The sequence below is a fragment of the Zalophus californianus genome, chromosome 10, assembly GCF_009762305.2.
Source record: "Zalophus californianus isolate mZalCal1 chromosome 10, mZalCal1.pri.v2, whole genome shotgun sequence".
In the NCBI taxonomy this organism is placed as follows: domain Eukaryota; kingdom Metazoa; phylum Chordata; class Mammalia; order Carnivora; family Otariidae; genus Zalophus; species Zalophus californianus.
The window spans coordinates 2,791,253-2,813,122 of record NC_045604.1 but is presented as its reverse complement, the minus strand read 5'-3'; the positions used below and the strand labels follow the sequence as shown (position 1 = coordinate 2,813,122).

Below are 21,870 nucleotides of genomic sequence, written 5' to 3'. Positions count from 1 at the left end.
GCAGGAGAGCAGCCCCCCTCCCTGACAGCTGACTCCCCCATCGAGGGGCCTCTGTGGCTACCAGAGAGCTGCTGCAACCAGGGGAGCCAGGGGCAACCATGCCACTGGTGGGTCAGCCTGCTCTGCACACCAGCCTCCCTGGTTCCCCTCCATGTTGCACTTCATGGGCCAGGATTTAATGTTCCCCCCCAAAACTTCTAGAAACTTTGAGATTCACATCGGTTTTCTCTCCCCCTAGCCTATTTTTTTTTAAGAATTTTGAGTGCTTTTGACAATTCTTTGCCTTTCCACTTGAGTCTAGGTAGAAGGTTGACCTAGATGATCTCTATGCCCCTTCCAGCCACGTATCTGATGACCCCGCAGGGCACACCATCCGCCTTCAGCTCATGTGAGCTCCATCCCCGTTTCTTGCTTATTATATTTAATAAAATCCAAAAGGCTGAGTGTGAACTGGAGATAAAATATAAAACAGCCCCCAGCCAAATGTCAGTTCAAGAGTTTCAGAAAGAGGAACCCCAAGATAAATATATCATTTATGTTTATGCAAAAGTGTGTTGGGTCTTTGGACTTCCCAGAGGCATGGAAAAATAACACCTGAAAAATTTACATAAGCTGGAGGGCGGGGGAAGGCCTTGAACCGGTTGGCTTCTGTTATAGTCTGGTTTAAAAAATGAGAGTTTTCATTAGGAAAGGAAGTTAGCTCACTGGCATGGGGCCCTCCTTCCCCGAGAGCACAAGAAGCCAGTGCTCCCCTCAGGGGCTGCTCAGGACCACAGATGAGAGAGCAGGGTGTGGGGCAGGGATGTGTATACCTGTAGGGGCCAGTGAAAAAGGGAAATGCAAGACCCCTTGCTCAAAAGGCAAGGGAAAGATTGTTGTTCAAAGTACAGAAATATAAGCTTCTTTCTTTTTCCCATGGTCTCTGCCTCCACTTGTCATGATGTTTTTGGTATTTAATTCTTAGTTGCGTTCTAAGAAGAGGAAAAATACAATTTTAAGTCATTACTGTGAATCTTATTGTTCATCTTTATATTTGAACACCAAATACAAGAGCATTTCCTGCATCTGTGGAATCACTGAGGTTAGACAACTCACATCGCAGAGCTGATGCATGCATATGCATTTTGTTCTCATGAGAGGGTAGAAATGCGGAAAAACAGCCTCTTGGCTTTTGCACTCATCTCTTCATATGTGCGCCCCCTGCCCACACTCTGCGCCCTTGGGAAGCTGGGAAGGAAGGAGGTCTGGGAGGTAAAGGGCTGCACACAGGCTGGTCTGACTTCCTCTGTCCTTCCTGCTCTTTCCAGCCTGAGTGAGAAGCCAACGCAGGGCAGCGGCGTAAGGAGGGATAAAGCAGGTTTCCTTGTTGTCCAAGTTTCTCACTGCATTCGAAGCCAAGTTCTGGTTCAAATGGAAAGCGTGGCTTCTCGGGGCTGTTAGTCATCAATGTTATGATACGCTTGCTCTTCAATCCCTTTGAGCCTTGATGACTCACACACCCTGTGGGTCCACCTGGACTTGTGTGTTCACGGGCCCTGGGAACATAAAGTTTGCGGATGGGCAGCAAGGAAGGCGGGCACGCGTGTGGCAGGGATTTCCAGGGATTTGACTCCACGGTCCCATCAGACTTCATTTACAAAACTCAGGTCCGGGGCCCCTGGGTGGCACAGTCAGTTGAGCATCTGATTCTTGATTTCGGCTCAGGTCATGAGATCAAGCCCCGTGTCAGGCTCCACGCTCAGAGTGGACTCTGCTTCTCTCTCCCCGCTCCCTCCCTTTCAGCTCCTCCCCACTCCTCTCCCTCTCTTAAAAAAAATAAAATAACAAAATTAAAAAAGAAAACACAGGTTCAAAAAGAAAATTATCAGAAATTTCAAGACGGCAGCCAAGCTCAGGGCCTTCCTGAGCGCAGGGCCCTGCATGACGGTGCAGCTCCTAGCCAGCCAGACCAGCTGCAGTTCCACGCTTCACGTCGTGAGGCGCTGGTCAGCAGCCGGCTCTAACTGGGAACCGACCTCCTAGGATCAAACAGGCCCCAAACAAATTCTAGCTCTCTCTTTCTAAATTCTTCATAACTCCATGAACCACTGTTGGCTTTATAACTGGGTTAGTCCTGGGGTTAGAAAGCACTTGCACACGCGAGCCCAGGGCTGAGAGCAGCCTGGTGACACAGCTACCGCGTAAGTGGAAAGGTCGGAGGCCAGAGGTCAGGGTGGGGGGGCTCGTGAACTCCCTAACTGCCTTTTGTTCAGCCTCTTCTCTGTGCTGACAGCACAGACTTTCAAACATCTGATCCAGCCCCGACGACTAGGCTGCAAGGATAACTAACACCTGCTTTATAAATGAGGAAATTGGGGCTCAAACTCTTGAGGTTTGGCTTCGTGTCTGCCCAATGCAAGCACCCATAGGCCTCCCACACAGCAGGCTTCCTCCCTGGCCAGCCACCCGAGTCCAAACAGACGAGACAGATGGGGTGTGGAGACGGCTAAGCTGGGAAAGAGGCACGCAGAGCAGAGGGTCTCTGTGCGGAGGGTTTAGGTGAGGCTCACCTTGGCACACCCCCAAGGTGGGGGGGATTTGCTTGGCAAATCTCATGATGGCTGCCTGTCTCCATTAGTTTTTCTAACTATAACCAGGCAAATTAGGTAATTAAGGAGAAATAAAAATCCACGTAAACAGACTAATAGAGGGCATTCGGAGGTTGAATTAGTGAGAGATCCGGGCGTGACTGGAGGACCAGCCACAAGCTGGAAGAATGGGGACGATAGTGCCCCGGAGCCCCATGCAAGGTGACCGAGCCCCTGCGTAGAGAAGGGGCAGCATGCAAGGACGACGCTGAGGGCCCGCCTAGCTTGACCTAATATCCCCTCTGGACGTGGTCAGAACGGTAGTAGCAAGGGTGCAAGTGACCCAAGGGCATGGGAGGTTCGCCCTCCAGCCCCAGAAAGTCTGATGGCAGATGGCAGGCGTGTCCTTTCTTATTTCTGGCTCTCGCTCTCGTTTATCAGACTCAAGTTGCTGTAGGCACTACCCTAAAGGAAACGGTGAAATCCTCCAGGAGACTCTTAAATCTTGTTATCCCAGCCAAGAACACTCAAACCTCAAAACATCCATTCGCCAAACACTGATGCTGACACGGGGATGAGCCTCAGAAACGTGTACTAAGTGAAAGCAGCAAGACCCAGGAGAGCACCTATCACATGAATCCCTGTGTTTGGTCAGAAAGATAAACCTACAGAGAAAGAAAATAAATTAGTCATCTGCCGCCTGGGGTTGTGGGTGAGAATGGAAAGTGCAAATGGGCGCCCGGTTTCTATTTGGGGTAGTGGAAATTTTTACAACTTAGGTGGTGGTGATAAGACAAGAGAATTTTATCATTGAAAATTGCACTTCACTGGAGTTATTCAATATATACATATTGGCCCAGTGATTTTTCATAAGTGTTCATGCCCACACATGAGGGCAGTTAGGTAGAATCACTGAGGTGTAGAAAGCTGGAGAGAGCAAGAGGCTTCGGCACAAGCTGGCTGGGTTTTGAATTCGCCGAGGATGAAGTTTTCACACCAACCCCGGGGCATGGGTGTTGTTGCCCTCGTCTGTAAAGACAAAGCAACTTGGGATCAAGTTTAATAATTTGTTTAAGGCCATGTAGCTGGTAAGAGGCAGAGCCCCGAGTCTCTCCGGGGACAGGGCCTGTTCCCCACCCTCTGTCTGTCCCGACAGAACAGTCTGTTAGATTTTCCCTCAGGAAAATGACCTCGTGGTACCATTTAAAGAAATTAAACTCTCCTTTCGTCCAGATTTGTTTACGCTGCGAAGGCTTCTTCCTCATCTGTGTGCCCTCCCTTCCCACTACGTTCCATGAGACCTTTCCCTGTGGTTTCCCCGATGATGGAGGACCGTCTGGGAGGTGCTGCCCCTTTCCCCGATGGACTCACAGAGCCCTGAAAGGATCAGATGGGGCTAACCCCCCCTTCCTACTAATCTGTCTCTCCGGTCCTCCACAAGCATTTACTCTGGTCCGCAGAGACCTAGTGCGATGGTACGCATACATATAAATAGTCCAGTGTGTATTTATAAGTTCAGAAACGGGGTTTCAGGGTTTCCATTTCCTGCCACCAGGGACTCAGAATAGGCCCTTAATTGCTCTTGAGAATCATTTAACCACAGAAACTGCTGCGTTAGCCGTGTCATATCTAGATCCCTGCTCAAATGTCAATGGCCATGGACTCTCTTCACTGGATTTGCTTGGCTCCCGCTCAGACAGATGTGGGTTCCAGTCCAGGTTCCACCACTTACTGGCTGCGAGGCTCTGGGTTCACAGGGTCCTTGAAGTTAAGGTACCTAATGTTTTTGAGCCTCAGTTTTCCTCATCTATAAAATTAGGAGAGTAATGCCTGCCTGAGAGAACATTGCCTGTCTTACCCCCCGTTCAACATGCTTCAGCTTTGATGCATAGATTAAATCAGGGAAGAGAGACAAAGTGCCTGGTGTGACGCTGTATTACAGTAAGCGTCCACATAGGGGGCTCTGGATAAGGATCTCGTCCGGTTCAGAATAAAAGCTTATCTACCGCATTTCACTTTCTAAAACCAAGCACACATGACAAAAAGAATGAAAAATTCTATCTTCAATGAAACTTTTGGAAAAGTCTGCATTCTCTCTCACAAATTAGGAGGAACGGCTTTTAACCCCGGTGACATTCAAATTTAAAACCACACTAAGGGAAGAAAGAAGGTGACCGTAACCCTACACACACCTCTAGGAAGACCTCCAGCTCCTCCAAAAGTTGGTGGCAAAACCCCCGAGGTCCAAAGCTTCAGTACGCGACTCCTTACCCAAAAGGCAAGATTTGGGGAGTTTGGGGGCTGGGAGACTGGACAGTAGGGCTGAACAAAACACCACACAGACACAGGCAGGGATGGTGGGTGGTATTGGCTCTGCAGGTGCAAACGCCGTCAGCTGGGGAGAGGTATGTGCCAACCCCATCACACAGAAATGCCGCGAAATACTTCAAGCCAGGACCAACTGCCCCCATGACAGAGGCCGTGGCAGAGACGGTGAGGAAATGCCCTGAAGCGACATGAGTAGGCAGGAGCTGTCTGCTGCCCGGCTCACATCCCTGATCTTCCCCCACAGCCCGAACCTCATTCAGAGAGAAGCTGCCCTACAGTGTTACTGGCATGGGGTTCACCTTATGGACAAGAGTAATTCTGAAAAAGAGCACGGCCAGAAGTAGAGCCATACCACTAAGTCAAAGGGGGGAAATCAGATACTGTCTTCCCCACGTTATCAAAGGAATTCTTTTAAAATTTCTCTTTTTTATATAAAAGACATTTTGGGAGTGAAAAACAAAAGAAAAGAAACAAGGTTGGAGGTAAATAAGTAACGTTTGAAAATGGAGGAGGGAAATCAGCCATATTTAAATCAGAAAACAGAAAAAGAACGAACACTGCTACAATGTACCAAGTGATGAAAGATAGGTTTGAGAAAAGTAAGCAAACCGAAATCGGAAAGAATCAGAAAGTTAAAATTATTAGGGAAAAATAACTGAAACAACTGACAGATGGAAGAACCAGCATACCCATTCATGGCACGCTGAGCGAAGCCAACAGAATAAACAAAAATGGAAAATATCTAAAGATGTAATAGAAGAGAACATCCGGAACCCCGGAACAGGATTGCCAACGAGACACATTCTGCTGAAGGGAAGAGTCCAGCAGGGTGAACAGGAAGGAGTCGAGCGGCGGGAATCCAGCGGGGAGGCAGTGTTCCGACCCACACCACAAGAGGACAGGCCGAATCTGCAAGAGAAACATGTTTAACCCAAGAATTTTAAACCCAGATATCTTAAGAATAAAGACAAAGACAGACTCTTTCTAACATGCGAGAGCATAGGGACTACAGTACAGTGAGCCCTGAGGACAAAATACAAACTAGAGTTGGAGGTGAGTCTTCAACCCATGTAAACATGGCACCAGTGCTATGCAATCGTGAAAATTATGGTTGTAGCACTCGGCACAAACGCTGTAACTTTGGAAAATGTGGAAATTATATTATTACTAACCAGGAGGTGAAAGAGAGGAAAACATGGGTAGAGGTACAGTGGGCTGATTTCTTTCTTTTTTTCTCAGGAAATAGAGTCCAATTAAGAAAAAGAGTTTTAAGAACACTAAAGTCGTAGAGTTAAACCACTAAGAGAAGTAAAGAGAAGCTATAACCTCTTCAAGGTATGAGCAACGTTAATACAACCTTAAAAGAAAATGCAAACCAGGGACTAGAAAGAAAATAAAACAACTAGAAGAGAAAGTTTGATAACACAAAATTAAATGATAGAATGAAGACCAACATAGTTGTCATATGAATATACATGTGATAAACAAATGTTATAAAAACAATAGACACATTTGGGATCTAAAAATAAAACCCAATAGGTTTTTGCATATACTATATGCAAGAAATAATTCTAAAACAAAGTGACCTAAAAGGTAAAGTAAATTGATGCTGAAAGCATACCCAAGAGACACACAAAGAGGAAGAGGAATCTTGCAATTAATACAAAACAAATCTAATTCAAGCTAAAAAGAAAAAAATTTTTAAATTGTACCAAAAGAAGGGTACTATATGATGATAAGGAACCTGAGATTGATCATGAGTTTCCAACTATCAGATCACATAATTTTACAATTTATAAATCAACCAAAAGTAAGTATTACATGAGAATACTAAAGTTTTACTTAACATATTTAATCAGATGGTTCTCCTAAATAAATGTAGGACTTTCTTTCTTGTCTTGTTTTTTGTTTTAAAGATTTTATTTATTTATTTGAGAGAGAGAGAATGAGAGACAGAGAGCACGAGAGGGAAGAGGGTCAGAGGGAGAAGCAGACTCCCCGCTGAGCAGGGAGACCGATGTGGGACTCGATCCCAGGACTCCAGGATCATGACCTGAGCCGAAGGCAGTCGCTTAACCAACTGAGCCACCCAGGCGCCCTAGAACTTTCTTTCTTTAAGATAAAGAATACACACTCCTTTTAATGGAATATTTAAGAACAACAACAAAGACCACTTTAAGGTCACAGAAACTCCCAGTAAATTCCAGAAACTAGGATAGGTACACACCATATTCTTTGATTAAAATGGAATGGTTAACAAAACATCATTATTAATATCAAAAAATAGAAAAAGAAAAATCTACCATGTAGATATTTGAAAACTAAAAATTCCTGTTTCAAAGAGAAAATCAAAACTGAAATTGTAAACTATCTAGGACATGCTGTAATAAAGACTGTATCAGAACTTATAAAATATAGCTAAAGCACAGAAAAAAAATCCATAGCCTTAAGTATTCATACTGTTCAACAGGAAAAAAATTAAAATAGGTTAACATTTTACTGAATAATTTGAAGAAAACAGTACATCTAAGAGAAGCAGAAATGTATAAATTACAAAACAGGAAAAAGAACTGTAATAAAATTCAAGAGCTGGTTATTTTGAGATAAGGAAGAAAGTCTGAAATAGATAAATTATCATGGCAGAAATTTAGACCATTACCAAGGAATAACCTTATTAAAAAACCATCAGTTCAAGATAGTTTCACAGCTAGATTTTTTGTAACACCACTGACTATATTCCCTACTGTACCCTAAAAGTTAAAGTTTTTATTTCAAGTTACATATCCAATATGAGTTGGGAGCTCCCCCCAAAAGGGAAGATGACCCGGGTTTCACTTTGTACTTGCGGTCTCTGGAACACACGGGCTGTTGGGACACGCACACCTGCTCTTGTCTATTTTAGGCTGGAAGTAGCAGGGACTGCTTTCACTCACAGCCCACCAGACAGGTCTATGGTCCTCTGCTATTTGGAAGCTGGGACATGGGGAGCATGTGGCTATCTAGTGAGTGGTAAATGTCTAGCCAATGATTAAAGGCCAAGAGAAATAAAATATAAAAATTAGAAAGAATAAGGTAAAATTAAAACATACATGCATAAAAAAAAGCAGAAGCTGAGGCAGACTAAAATTAGGAAGAGTGCAGATTTGAATGACATGATTAACAAGCTTGATCTAATTAGAAAAATAAACTTGAAGACAAAGGCATTATTAGGGATAAATGAATTATTACTTAATGATGAAAAAGTATTCCTAAGGAAGACATAATAAGCCAATCTCAGTTACCTATTGCTGCATATAAAACCACCCCAAAACCTTGTGGCTTAAAACAACAATGATGCTGTTGGTTGTCCATGCACCTGGATCAGCTAGGGTCCCTCAGGTAGCTGCATTCTCCTAGGAATGTAGCCGGGTGGGAACACGCGAGATGGCTTCATTCACACGTCTGGTGCCTTGTCTGGGGAGGCTGGGGCAGCTGCAGTTGGTAAGACTCTCCAGTAGGGCACTCCGACTTCGCAAGAGGTAGTATCTGGCTCCAAGATAATAAATATGAACATTGCCAGGACTTTGAAGGGCCAGGCTCCAACGTGCTCAGCTTTACTTCTGTCATGTTCTATTGGCAAGTCACAGGTCAGCTAGATTCAAGCGTAAAGGATATACCATGAACTTTCTGATGGGAAGAGCAGAATGCACATACAGTTGTGAGAAGAGTTGTCTCTTTGGAGACAGTGCATCCTCTGGCCACAAATATTCACATCCTTCTTATATGAAAAATAAGCCCACCACCTCCAGAGACCCCCAAAGACTTATCCAATCACAGCATCAGATTCAGATTCAGATTCAATCCTCTAAATCAGGTCCAAAGGTAGATGAGCCCCCTCCAATGTGGTTCTCAGGTTAGAAACATCTAGAGAAACTGAGGTTTGCTGGAGGGGGGGGAGGATGGAGGGATGGGGAAACTGGGTGATGGGCATTAAGGAGGGCACTTGAAGTGATGAGCACTGGGTGTTATGTGCAACTGATGAACCACTAAATTCTACCTCTGAAACTAATAATACAGTATTTGTTAATTAAATTGAATTTAAATTTAAAAAATTTTAAAAGAAACATATAGAGATAAGACAGACACTTAATACGGTGTGTTAAACCACTAGGAAGAAATAATAATTCTAAATGTATATTCACCCTATGAAACTTCAAAATATAAAATGAAAACATGGATAGAAATGAAAGAAGTAGACAAATTCAAAATTATAATGGGAAGCTTTAACATAATTCTTTTGGTAATTGACAGAAAATCAGAAAAAAAATGTAGCTATGTATATCCAACAATAAATATTTAGAAAAAACCTTTAATGATGTCATTTAAATGACATCAAAAATATGTCATCAAAAATACATACCAACATATTTTAGGAATAAGCCTAATGAAAGATGTAACTTCTACAAGACAGTTACAGAAAATTCTTGAGAGAAGTTCAAGCTGACCTATATAAATGGAGAGATATTCCATAATTATGGATTGGAAGAGTCACTCCATGTTAATTTATATAAATTGACTTACCAAGTCAGCACAATTCCAAGTATTAAAAATCCAGTGGGTTTCTGGTTTTGTTCTGTTTTTTTGAGAAGGTAACAGTAGGAATTCATAAGTCGATTTTTAAATGCACAGAAAAATATAAAGAGACCAAAACAGCCACAGATTTGTTGAGGAAGAATAATATTGCATGAAAAATTATTAGATAATAAGGCTTGCTAAAAAATTAAGCGCACCCGGGTGGCTCAGTCAGTTAGGTGTCTGCCTTCGGCTCAGGTCATGATCCTGGATTCGAGTCCCACATCGGGCTCCCTGCTCAGCGGGGAGCCTGCTTCTCCCTCTCCCTCTGCCCCTCCCCCTCTGTTAGTGCACTCACACTCTTTCTTGCACTCTCTCGCGCGCGCTCTTTCCCTCTCTCTCTCTTTCAAAATAAATAAATAAAATCTTTTAAAAAACAAAAATAAAAAAGCAATATTAATTAGGACAGTGTGGTGTTGGCATGAAAACAGACAGCTGACCAGAAGAGAACAGTTTCCAGAAGCAGACCACATGGGTGTTGGTTTTATGACAAAGGGGAAATTCCACAGTGCTGTGGGAAGCCTGAATTTTCAACAAATATGAGAACCAGGCAAAGTGGCCATTTGTAGGTGAATATAAACCCTTACTTATAGGCAAAAGTCAATTCCAATGACACTGTAGATAAAATAAAAGTAAGATAAATATTTCTAGAAAGTAACAGGAGAACAGCTGCAAGAGCTTGGAGTAGATAAAACTTCCTGGAAGGGACGGAAAAAGCTCTAACCATAAAGGAAAAGATTGATAAAGGGCACATCAGAGTTAGAGTGGTGGTTTGTCAAAGGCTCTTATCACAGAGGGAACAGGCAAACCACAGACCAGGGAAGACATTGCAATAAGTATCTGAAAAAGGACAGACATCCAGCTTTAAAAGCCCCACAGTACAGAATGAGAAAGACTGAAAAACCAATAGAAAAATGGGAAAGGATTTGAGCAGATGTTTCACATTAAAAAAGAATATCTAAATTGCCAACTAAAATATGAAAGTTGCTCAACTGCAAAATTCACCAGGGACACAACAATTGAAACCATATTGAGATCATCCCAGCAGAAGGGCTAAAATTTACAAGCCTACATATAATACCAATATCATCAAGGATTTTAGAGCAACGAGAACTCGCACACCTTGGTTGATGGGGTGTGCATTAGCACAACCACTTTGGAAAATAATTTAATGGTACCTTCTAAAAATATATGCAAGCCTTACAAGCCATGGATTCCGCTCCCAGGTGTGTGCCCAGTAGAAATGCGTGCACACACGCACCGGGAGAACTATTCAAGAATATTCACAACAGCACTGTTTGTATCCAAAAGCATGTAAAGCCTCTTTGCTGAACTAAGATGGATTAATCTCTATTTACCCTTACATACTTTTCTTGTCTCTGAGCACAGTAGGTGGGAGGTAGCATTATATATGTAAGGTGATGTGCATTTGTAGATGTGAAATGTCCCCTTAGGAGAGCAAGGCATGAACCTTGAAAAAAGGGGTAAGAAACATTATTGGAAAGGAAGAAATTGGCATTCCTCATGGTACTAATGTCTTCAGGCTCTTTGTTGACCAGGATGGAAACTTGAGTTAAAAACTTATAAAAGCAATACACATACATATAGAAAGACATAAAACAAATATCCTTCCCATCCACAGTTCTTTAAATGCAACTACTATTTTAAGTATACTTTTCAGGAAAAAAAAAAAAAGTGTATTTCTCTCAGTTGATGCACAACATGGATTCCGTTTCTCACATGTACCCCCCTGGGACCACACTACATGTAACAATCTCCTCCTTACTTTCTCCTCTTCCCCCTGGCCAGGGTGGTGTTGCCTGCTGATCTGTGCGGGTTGGCCTCCTCCTTAATAGCTGCATTGTGTATTGTTGTAAAGATGTATCAGAATATTTATAAACAGTCCCACCTTCGTGATCTTTCGTGTGCCTGTAGTGTTTTGGCAGTCATGAATGACGCTACTATACACGTTCTCTTAGACTGTCTGTGCATATTTTCCTTGAGGTAATTTCTCGACATTAGAAATGTGAGGACAAGGATATGTGCTTTTTAAAAACCCTAGCATTATTTTCTCACTTTGATCACAGGGCAGGACATTTTGATGAAGAGTTAAAATGGGGACTTTCACTTCCTGTTTTCTAATTCACTAATGCTTCTTGCTCTTTGAAAAAGAAGTTTTTCGGATGTGCTCCTTGGGGCTGCCGGGCAACATACTACTCTAAGATCAAAACTCCTGAGAAAACTTCTCTTTTGGTCTCAGCCCTAGGCAGGCCAGGTCTTCATGCTGCTGTGGGTGTCCGTGCTGGTCCTGGGTGAGTAGAACTGCTCAGTGGGGTCCCCAGGTGGGGCACGGACAGCCTCTCCCTCCCCCTGGGCTCTCTCCCCTTTCTTGGGGCTCAGACATTCTTTCCTGTGTGGGGAGATTACATTCTCAGGATTCACCATCCAGCTCAGGGGCTTCTCCCTCAGGGCTGAAGGAATGGTCAGAGCTGGGATAAACCTTCAATCCTACAGGCGAGGGAACCCAGCGACCCCAACAGTTAAGGATCTATTCACTGTTTTCCTACAAGAAATATTACTTCAAGAAGTCCAGAAAATGTATGATATTTGCTGTTCCTACTGCCTTATTCACAGAAGACCTTCCTTTTCTCTCTGCAAAGGACATATACTTATTGCTTGCATGACAAGCCCAGGTCCTGGTCCTGGGCCGGGGAGAGCATGGTCTCTAACACAAAAGAGATCTCCTTCCCCTATACTCGAATGCGAACCACAGCAGTGATGGGCAGATAAAGACCACAGGGGCAGGGAGGGACCCAGATGGGAGGTGAGTAAGGCACAGGGAAAACCTAAGGCACACTGCGTTCTTTTTCCCCAGGCTTACTGAAGTATAATTGACAAACAAAAATTGTGCATATTTAAGATATAAAAGGTGACGTTTTGATATACATAATATAATTATTAAAATAAGTACCAGAATGGAGCTAATTAACATTTCTATCTTTTCACTTACCTTTTGTGTGAGTGTTTGGTAAGAACTCTCAGAACCTACTCTCCTAGCAAACTTCAAGTATACATTACTATTAACTATAGTCACCATGCTGTGCATTAGATCTCCAGAACTTATTTATCTTATAAATTAAAGTTTCCTTTGACCAGCATCTCCAGTTCCCCCACCGCCTGGAAAACATCAGTTTATTCTCTGCTTCGGTGAGTTCAACTTTTTTAGGTTCCACATGAAAGTGAGGTCATGCAGTATTCACCTGAGTCTGGCTAATTTCACTTAGCGTAATGTCCTCCAGGTTCATCCACGTTGTCACAACGGCAGGATTTCCTTCTTTTTTGAGGGTGAATAATACTCCATTGTGTATCTGTGCCTTGTTGTCTTTATTTATTCATTGGCTGGTAGACATTTAGATTGTTTCCATATACTGACTATTGTGAAGAATGGGGCAGTGAAAGATGTCCATCGACAGATGAATGGATAAAGAAGAGGTGGTATATATACCCAATGGAATATTATGCAGCCATCAAAAGGAATGAGATCTTGCCATTTGCAACGACGTGGATGGAACTGGAGGGTGTTATGCTGAGTGAAATAAGTCAATCAGAGAAAGACATGTATCATATGACCTCACTGATAGGAGGAATTCTTAATCTCAGGAAACAAACTGAGGGTTGCTGGAGTGGTGGGGGGTGGGAGGGATGGGGTGGCTGGGTGATAGACATTGGGGAGGGTGTGTGCTATGGTGAGCGCTGTGAATTGTGCAAGACTCTTGAACCACAGGTCTGTACTTCTGAAACAAATAAGGCAATATATGTTAAGAAGAAAAAAAGAAGATAGCAGGAGGGGAAGAATGAAGGAGGGGAATCGGAGGGGGAGAAGAACCATGAGACACCATGGACTCTGAAAAACAAACTGAGGGTTCTAGAGGGGAGGGGGGTGGGGGGATGGGTTAGCCTGGTGATGGGTATTAAAGAGGGCACATTCTGCATGGGGCACTGGGTGTTATGCACAGACAATGAATCATGGAACACTACATCAAAAACTAATGATGTAATGTATGGTGATTAACATAACAATAAAAAATTTAAAAGAAAAGAAAAAGAAAAAGAATGGGGCGGTGAACGTGGGAGTGCAGGTGTCTCTGGAAGATACTAGTATCATTTCCTTTGGACAGATATCCAGAAGTGGGATTGCTGGATCCTATGGTAGTTTTATTTTTAATTGTTTGAGGAATCTTCATAATAACTACTCCAAGTACATTCCAACCAATAGCACACAGGGTTTCTTTTCTCCACTTCCTAGACAGTGCTTGTTATCTTTGTGATAATAATCAATCTGACAGGTGTGAGGTGATGTCTCATTGTGGTTTTTGCTTTGCATTCCCCTGATGATGAGTGATGTTGAGCATCTTTTCATGTACTTATTGGCCATTTGTACATCTTCTATTGAGAATATCAATTCAGGTCCTTACCTGTTTTTTAATGAGGTTATTTGTTTTCTTGTTGATTTGTTAGAGTTCCTTATACATGTTAGATATTAACCCCCCTTATCAGATATAAGGCTTACAAATATTTTCTCCCATTCTGCAAGTTACCTCTTCATGCTTTCGATTGTTTCCTTTGCTGTGCATCAGCTTTTTATTTTGATGCAATCCCATTTGCTTATTTTTCTTTTGTTCCCTGTGCTTTTGGGGTCATAACCAAAAAATCATGTCCAAGACCAATGCCACGAAGTTTTCTACCTATGTTTCCTTCTGATAATTTTATAGTTTTGGGTCTTATATGTAAGTCATCAATATATTTTAAGTTTATTTTTCTACATGGTGAGATATAAGGGCCCAATTTTATTTTTCTTCATGCGGACATTCAGTTTTCCCAGCACATTATACAGAAAAGACTATTCTTTCCCCATTGTGTGTTCTTAGCACTCTTGTTGAAGACCAGTTGACTGTAAATGTGTGGATTTATTTCTGGGTCCTTGATTCTGTTTCATTATTCTATATGTCTTCTTTTACGCCAGTTTTGGATTAGTATAGTTTTGTAATATAGTTTGAAGTCAAGAAGTATGATGTCTTGGGCCCTGGGTGGCTCAGTCGTTAAGCATCTGCCTTCGGCTCAGGCCATGGTCCCAGGGTCCTGGGATTGAGTCCCACATCAGGCTCCCTGCTCGGCAGGAAGCCTGCTTCTCCCTCTCCCACTCCCCCCTGCTTGTGTTCCCTGTCTCACTGTGTCTCTCTCTGTCAAATAAATAAATAAAATCTTTAAAAAAAAAAAAAAAAGAAGTATGGTGTCTTCAGCTTTGTTTTTGTTCAGTATTGCTTTGACTGTCAGGATCTTTTGCGGCTCCATATAAATTTTAGGATTCTTTTTTCTAGTTCTGTGAAAAAAAATGCCATTGGAATTTTAATAGGGATTACATTGAATCTGTAGATTGCTTTGTATAATATGAACATTTTAACATATTAATTGTTCCAAGCCATAAACACAGGATGTTTTTATATTTATTTGTGTTTTCTTTAATTTCTTTCAATGTTTTGTAGTTTTCAGTATAGAGACTGTTCACTTCCCTGGTTAAATTTATTCCTCAATATTTTATTCTTGTTGATGTTACTGTAAGTAGGATTGTTTCTCTCTTTCTTTTTTCAAATAATTTCTTGCTAGTGTATGGAAATGTAACTCATTTTTCCTTCAACTGTACTGAATGTGTTTATTAGTTCCAACAGTTTTTTGGCAGAATCTTTAGGGTTTTCTTTTTATAAGATAATACCATCTGCAAACAGAAACTTTTACTTCTTCCTTTCTGATTTGGATGTCTTTTATTTCTTGTTCTTTCCTATTTACTCTGGCTAGGACTTCCAGCACTATATTGAATAGAAGTGGCAAGAGTAAGCATTCTTGCCTTGTTCCTGGTCTGAAAGGAAAAGCTTTTAGCTTTTCACTGTTGACTATGATGTTAGTTGTGGATTTGTCATATATGGGAGATAATTTCCTTCTAGACATAATTTGTTGATTTTTTTTATCATGAAAGTATGTTGAATTTTGTGAAATGCTTTTTATGCATCTATTGAGATGATCCTTAGATTTTAATCCTTCATTCTGTTAATTTAGTGTATCACATTTATTGTCTTGCACAAATTGGGTCATCCCAGGGGTAAATTCCACATAATCCTCTTAATATACTGTTGAATTCAGTTGGCTAACATTTCATTTTAGGATTTTTTTAATCTATGCTTATCAGAGATATTGGCCTGCAATTTTGTTTCTTGTAGTGTACTTGTTTGGCTGACCTCATAAAGTGTGTTTAGAAGTGTTCTTGCCTCTTCATTTCTTTGGAAGAGTTTGAGAGGGTTGGAGTTAAGTGTTTGATAGAATTCACCAGTGAAGTCATCTGATTCTGGGCTTTAGTTGTTGTTTTTTTTTTTAAGATTTATTTATTTGAGATACAGAGAGGGAGAGAGAGAGAATGTGAGTTGGGGGAGAGGCAGAAGGAGAGGGAGAGAATCTCAAGCAGACTCCCCATTGAGTGCAGAGCCTAGCACAGGGCTCAATCTCATGACCTTGAGATCATGACCTGAGCAGAAATCAAGAGTCAGATGCTTAACCCACTGAGCCACCCAGGCACCCGTTTGTTGGGAGGTTTTTGATTAACAAGTAAATCTCCTTGCTTGTTATCAGTCTGTTCAGATTTTCTATTTCTTCATGATCCAATATTGGTAGCTTGTACGTTTCTAGAAATTTATTGATTTCTTCTAAGTTTTTCAATTTGTTGATATATACTGTTTATAATAGTCTTTGTTTATAATTCTGTGGTATCGGTTTTAATGCCTCCTCTTTCATTTCTGATTTTATTTGAGTCTTCTCTCTTTTTTTCTTGGTCTATCTAAAGATTTGTCAATTTACCTTATCTTTTTTATTTTTTTACCATTTCTCTCACTAATATCTGTTTATTTAAATACAGAATAAATTTGACAATTTGCCATTATTTTTTTATTGTGTTATGTTAGTTTATCTTTTTTAAAATATAGCTCTAGTTTTGTTGTTCTTTTCTATTATTTTTTATTTTCTATTTGACTTATTTCTGCTCTAATTTTTATTATTTCCATTCTTCCGCCAACTTTGGGCTTCTTGAGGTGTAAAGTTAGGTTTTTTACTTGGGAGCTTTATCTTTTTCTTAAAGTAGGCCTTAATCACTATTAACTTTTCTCTTAGAATTGCTTTGCTATAGTCTATAAGTTTTACTATGTTGTGTTTCCATTTTTGTTTCTCTCAAGATATTTTCTGATTTCCCTTTCAATTTCTTCTTTGACCCATTGATTGTTCAGGAGCTTGTTGCTTCACTTCCATTATTTGTGAATTTTCCAGTTTTATCCTGTTAATGATTTCTAGTTTCATACCATTATGGTCAGAAAATTCAATCTTCTTAAATTTGAGACTTGTTTTGTGACCTAATATGTAGTCTATGCTGGAGAATGTTTCATGTCCACTTGAGAATGTGTATTCTGCTACCGTAGGATAAAATGTTCTATATATGTCCATTAGGTTTACAAATAGATACATAGATTCTCTGGTCTAGAGTTTTGTACAAGTCTGCCATTTCTTTATTGATTTTCTGTCTGAATGATGTACCCACTGTTGAAAGTGGGTTATTAAAGTCCCCTAATATTATTGTATTGTTACCTATTTCTTATTTCAAATTTGCTATTTGTTTTATATATTTAAGTGCTTTCATATAGGGTGCATATATATATTTATGGTTGTATATCCTCTTGATGAATTGTCTATTTTATCATTGTATAATACCTTTCTTTGTCTCTTGTTACAATTTTTTTAATCTTTATTTTTGTACTTTTATTTATTTATTTGAGAGAGAGACAGAGAGAGTGAGAGAAAGTGAGAGAGAGAGAACATGAGCGGGGTGAGGGGCAGAGGAAGAAGCGGACTCCCTGAACAAGGAGCCCGATGTGGGGCTCGATCTCAGGACCCTGGGATCGTGACCTAAACCAAAGGCAGATGATTAACTGACTGAGCCACCCAGGCACCCCTCTTGTTACAATTTTTGACTTAAAATCTATTTTGTCTGATAAAAGTAGAGTCACTCTTGCTCTCTTTTGGTTACCATCTGCATGGAACATATTTTCCATCCTTTTACTCTGAGCCTATGTGTGCCCTTAAATCTAAAATGAAACTCTTGTAGGCAGCATATAGTTGTATTATTTTTATTTATTCAGCTATTCTGTGTTTTTTCTTGGAAAATTTAATCCTTTTAAATTAAAAGTAGTTATTTATAAGTAAGGATTACTCTTGTCATTTTTTCATTGCTTTCTGACTGTTTTGCAGTTCCTTTTTTTTCTTTCTTCCTGTCCCATTGTCTTCCTCTGTGATTTGATGATTTTCTGTAGTGCTGTACTTTGATTGCTCTCTTTTTATCTGTTTTGTATCTACTATAGTTTTTTTTTCCCTTTGTGATTACCATGAGGCTTGTATAAAACATCTTATGGTTATAACAGTCAATTTGAGCTAAGAAATTTATTTCAATCATGTATGAAAATGCTACACTTTTACTTCTCCTTCCCCACATTTTGTTATTAATGTCACAATCTACATATTTTTATATTGTGTATACATTAACAAATTATTGTAGCTATAGTTATTTTTAATGGTTTTGTCTTTTTTAACTTATACAACAGTTAAAAGTGATTATATATCACCATACAGTATGCTATGGTCTGTGTCCCCCAAAATTCATACGTTAAAATTATGACCTGTCAGGTGGTAGTATTAGGAGATGGTGGGGCTTCAGAAAGTGAGTAAGTCTTTAGGGCAAAGCCCTCATCAATGAGATTAGTGCCCTTATAAAAGAGGCCAGAGAGAGCTCTCTCACCCTTCTGCCTTGTCACATCAGAAGATGGCTGTCTATGATGAAATGGGCCCTCACCAGAAAGGAATCGGGCTGGTGCCTTAATATTGGAGTTTCCAGCTTCTGGAACTGTGAGAAATAAATTTCTGTTGTTCATAAGCCACTCACTATGGTATTTTTGTCATAGCAGAATGAATGGACTAAGATACTATATTTAGAGTATTCTGAATTTGACAACATGTTTACCTTCACCAGGGAGTTTTTTACTTCTGTGTGTTCTTATGCTCCTAATAATGTCCTTTCTTTGGTGTTCTTGAAGAACTCCTTTTTGCTTTTCTTGTAAGGCAGGTCTAGTGGTGGTTAACTCCCTCAGCTTTTGTTTGTCTTGGAAAGTATTTATCTCTCCTTCATTTTTGAAGGACAGTTTTGCTGGGTATAGTATTTTGATTGGCAGGGTTTTTTTTTTTTTCTTTCGGTGTTTTGAATATATCATCTCACTCTACCCTGGCCTACAATATTGCTAAAGAAATCCACTATAAGTCTTATGGGGGTTTCTTTGTATGAGACTCCTTAATGAGTCATTTTTCTCTTACTAATTTCAAAACTCTCCATGTCTTTGACTTTTGAGAATTTGAATATGATGTGTCTTGGTTTAGACCTTTGACGTTCAGCCTATTGGGGTTCTTTGGGGATCATGAACCTGGATACACATTTCCCTCCCCAGATTTGGGAAGTTTTCTGTCATTATTTCTTCAAATAATCTTTCTGCCTTTGTTCTCTGCTTCTTCTGGGACTTCAATAATATGTATATTGATTCACTTATTGTTATTCCATAAGTCACTCAAGCGTTTTTCACTTCTTGTCATTCTTTCTTTTCTTTTTGTTCTTCTAACTGGATAATTTCCAATGTTCTGTCTTCAAGTTTGCTTATCCTTTCTCCTGATCAATTATGCTATTGAAGGTCTCTATTGAACTTTCCAGTTTGGTTATTTTATTCTTTAGACCCAAGATTTCTGCTTGAGTCTTTTTTGTTTTCTATTTCTTTGTTAAACTTCACATTTTGTTTAGGTATTATTTTCCTGATTTCATTTAGTTGTGTCCACTTATAGCTCACTGAGCTTCTTTAAGACTATTATTTTGAATTATTTGTCAAGCAGTACATGGATCCCCTTTTCTTTAGAGTCAGTTGCTGGAGCTTTATTAATTTCCATTGATGTTGTCATATTTTCCTGACTCTTCATGATCTGTGTAACTTTGCATGGGTGTCTGTTTATTTAGAAGAACAGATAATTTTACAGACTGGTTTTGGCACGTAAATACCATCTGCTGCTTCCCTGGACTTATGGGACTGCCTTTAGGACTATGGTTGAGCAGGGCTGGAGCCGGATCTCATGGCCGTTGTTAGGTCTGCAGTTGGGTCCACAGTTGGCAAACCTGTTACCAGGGGCATGAATGGGTGTGATTTCTCCTGGGTCCCTGAGTATTCTCCCAATGGGTTGTTAGGCTGATTCCTGGATGGCCAAGACTACCTCTAGACTGCAGTAAAGTGGGACCGGAGCTGGGTCACAGGACTGCTTCAGCAACAGTAGTCAGGTCTGAGATCAGTGGGCCTGCTATCGGGGCATGGATGTGGATGGTTCCTCTTGGGTCCCTTGGCCATGGGATCTAGAGGCAAGACCATGGATAAATTGGACTAGAGTTGAGTCCACAGGAAGATGAGGTAGCTCTAGGTCTGCAGATGGGCTCATAGTCAGTGAGTTTTCTACAGGGCATGTGCCTGCCTTCTCAAAGTGATCCTCCTTGGTCTTTGGTTCCGGTGGGATTTTGCAATCTCCTACCTGGGTCTTACACCTCCCCACTTTTATCTGTGGATGGCTGCCAAATATGTGTTTCTGTGGGAGACACAGGTTTTAGACCTCCTATTCCATCATCTTGTTCCTGTCACTTCTGGTACTTGACATTGTAATTGCACCTGTTGATGCGTCTCAATTTCTTTTAATTCATACATATAAATGGGTTTGTTTTTACCAAAGTTTAAATTATTAGAATAAAATATATTTATTCATTTATTTAACAAAAATTTTAGTAACATTTATGTACAGCATTGTACTTGGTGTTGAGAATGATGGGAAAGCATAGGAGGCAGCATTTCTGTGCTTAGGAAGCTCATGATATAAAAGGGCCTCCAGCCAGTCCAGTGTACAAGAAACATCCACCTAACCAAGATCCCCGTTAAATAATTGTCCAAAAGCACCAATTATAGTGCAAGTAAATAATAAACTATATGCCAAGTAGCTGGTAATGACTTCATGAAACAGAGGGAGAGTGGGAGCTGGAAGGGGCAGGGATGGAGTGGGGCACAATATAAGAAAAAAGGCTCCATGGAAGCTGCATGAAACATTCCAGAAATAGGAAGCACATCCCAGTGTGGTACCAACACAAAAGGGCAGGATTGGCCAGGAGCACATGCTTTGGGACCAAACAGGATGTGTTCAAACAAACGGTTCAAAATTCCACTCTGCTGCCTACTAGCTACTTAGACCAGTTTATGGCCTGTAAATGGGGAAAATCATAGAACTTACTTCATAGAGGTATTAACAAGATTACATGAAATAATATATGTGAAAGTCTACCACATCAGAAACACTCAGAAAAGTTTTAGCTACGTTTAAAACAACACAAATTCCATGGTGACCAAGATATTTGGGTAATGGCAAATAATCCATTGTTCTCTATAGAACACTTAGGTTTGGATTACTTCTCCATTATCCTCATGTGGAGAGGGACAATATCTCTCTTGCTTACTGATGGATTTCCTTTGTCTTATCCAATCCCTGGCATACAGCTGACATTTCAAAAATTTCTGTTGAGTAAACCAAATCTGTCCCTCATCTGAAATGCCTACGCAATTTATAAACTTGTCAATTTTTCCTCCTTTGTCTTTCTATTACCTGTTTCTCAAGGCTGTATCCTCCTATCTCTACTAGTTACTTAATTGTTATTCAATAAATAAATATTCAATAAATATTTATGGAATATCTCTTATATGCCAGGCACTGTTATAGGTACGGGGAGGGGGGCATATGATGAATTTAAGAAGTTCCTGCTCTCACAGAACTTCTATTCCAGAGAAGGGAAAGTAAGCAAAGTAAACAAGCAAATAATTTTGGATAAACACTCCAAAGAAAATTAAATATTATCATCTCTTGTCCCGCCTTCTAATTAGTCTCTGCTTCACATTTGGTCTCACTGACGTTTACCCACTGTCATAACGCTCCATCTAAGTTTCAAATTCTAACTTTGTCACTCTCTACTTGAAGACTTTCCATGTCTCTTGGTTATAATAATAAAACTGTAGCTTTTATAATAAAACCATAGCTACCTACCACCCATGACATGAGCCCTACATGCCTCTCTCACCTGATTCCCCTTCATTCCCTACCTTTCAGAACTTCATCTTAACCCCTGAACATCAATGCTATTTCTTCACTTCTGTGCCCTTTA

At 40.5% G+C, this 21,870-nt stretch overlaps 1 protein-coding gene across 3 annotated transcripts in view; it reads left to right on the top strand.

Moving 5' to 3' along the window:
* The first annotated feature begins 11,683 nt into the window (after positions 1-11,683).
* FCRL5 (Fc receptor like 5) overlaps positions 11,684-21,870 on the top strand; it is a 33,567-nt gene continuing 23,380 nt past the window's right edge. For 2 of the 3 annotated variants that reach the window (XM_027610884.2, XM_027610881.2), the window contains exons 1-2: positions 11,698-11,818; positions 12,663-12,713. In XM_027610884.2, coding sequence (XP_027466685.2) covers positions 11,788-11,818; positions 12,663-12,713 — 82 coding nt within the window. In that variant the 5' untranslated portion in view covers positions 11,698-11,787. Of the gene's footprint in view, positions 11,819-12,662; positions 12,714-21,870 lie in introns of all 3 variants that reach the window. The other variant, XM_027610883.2, reaches the window with a different exon arrangement.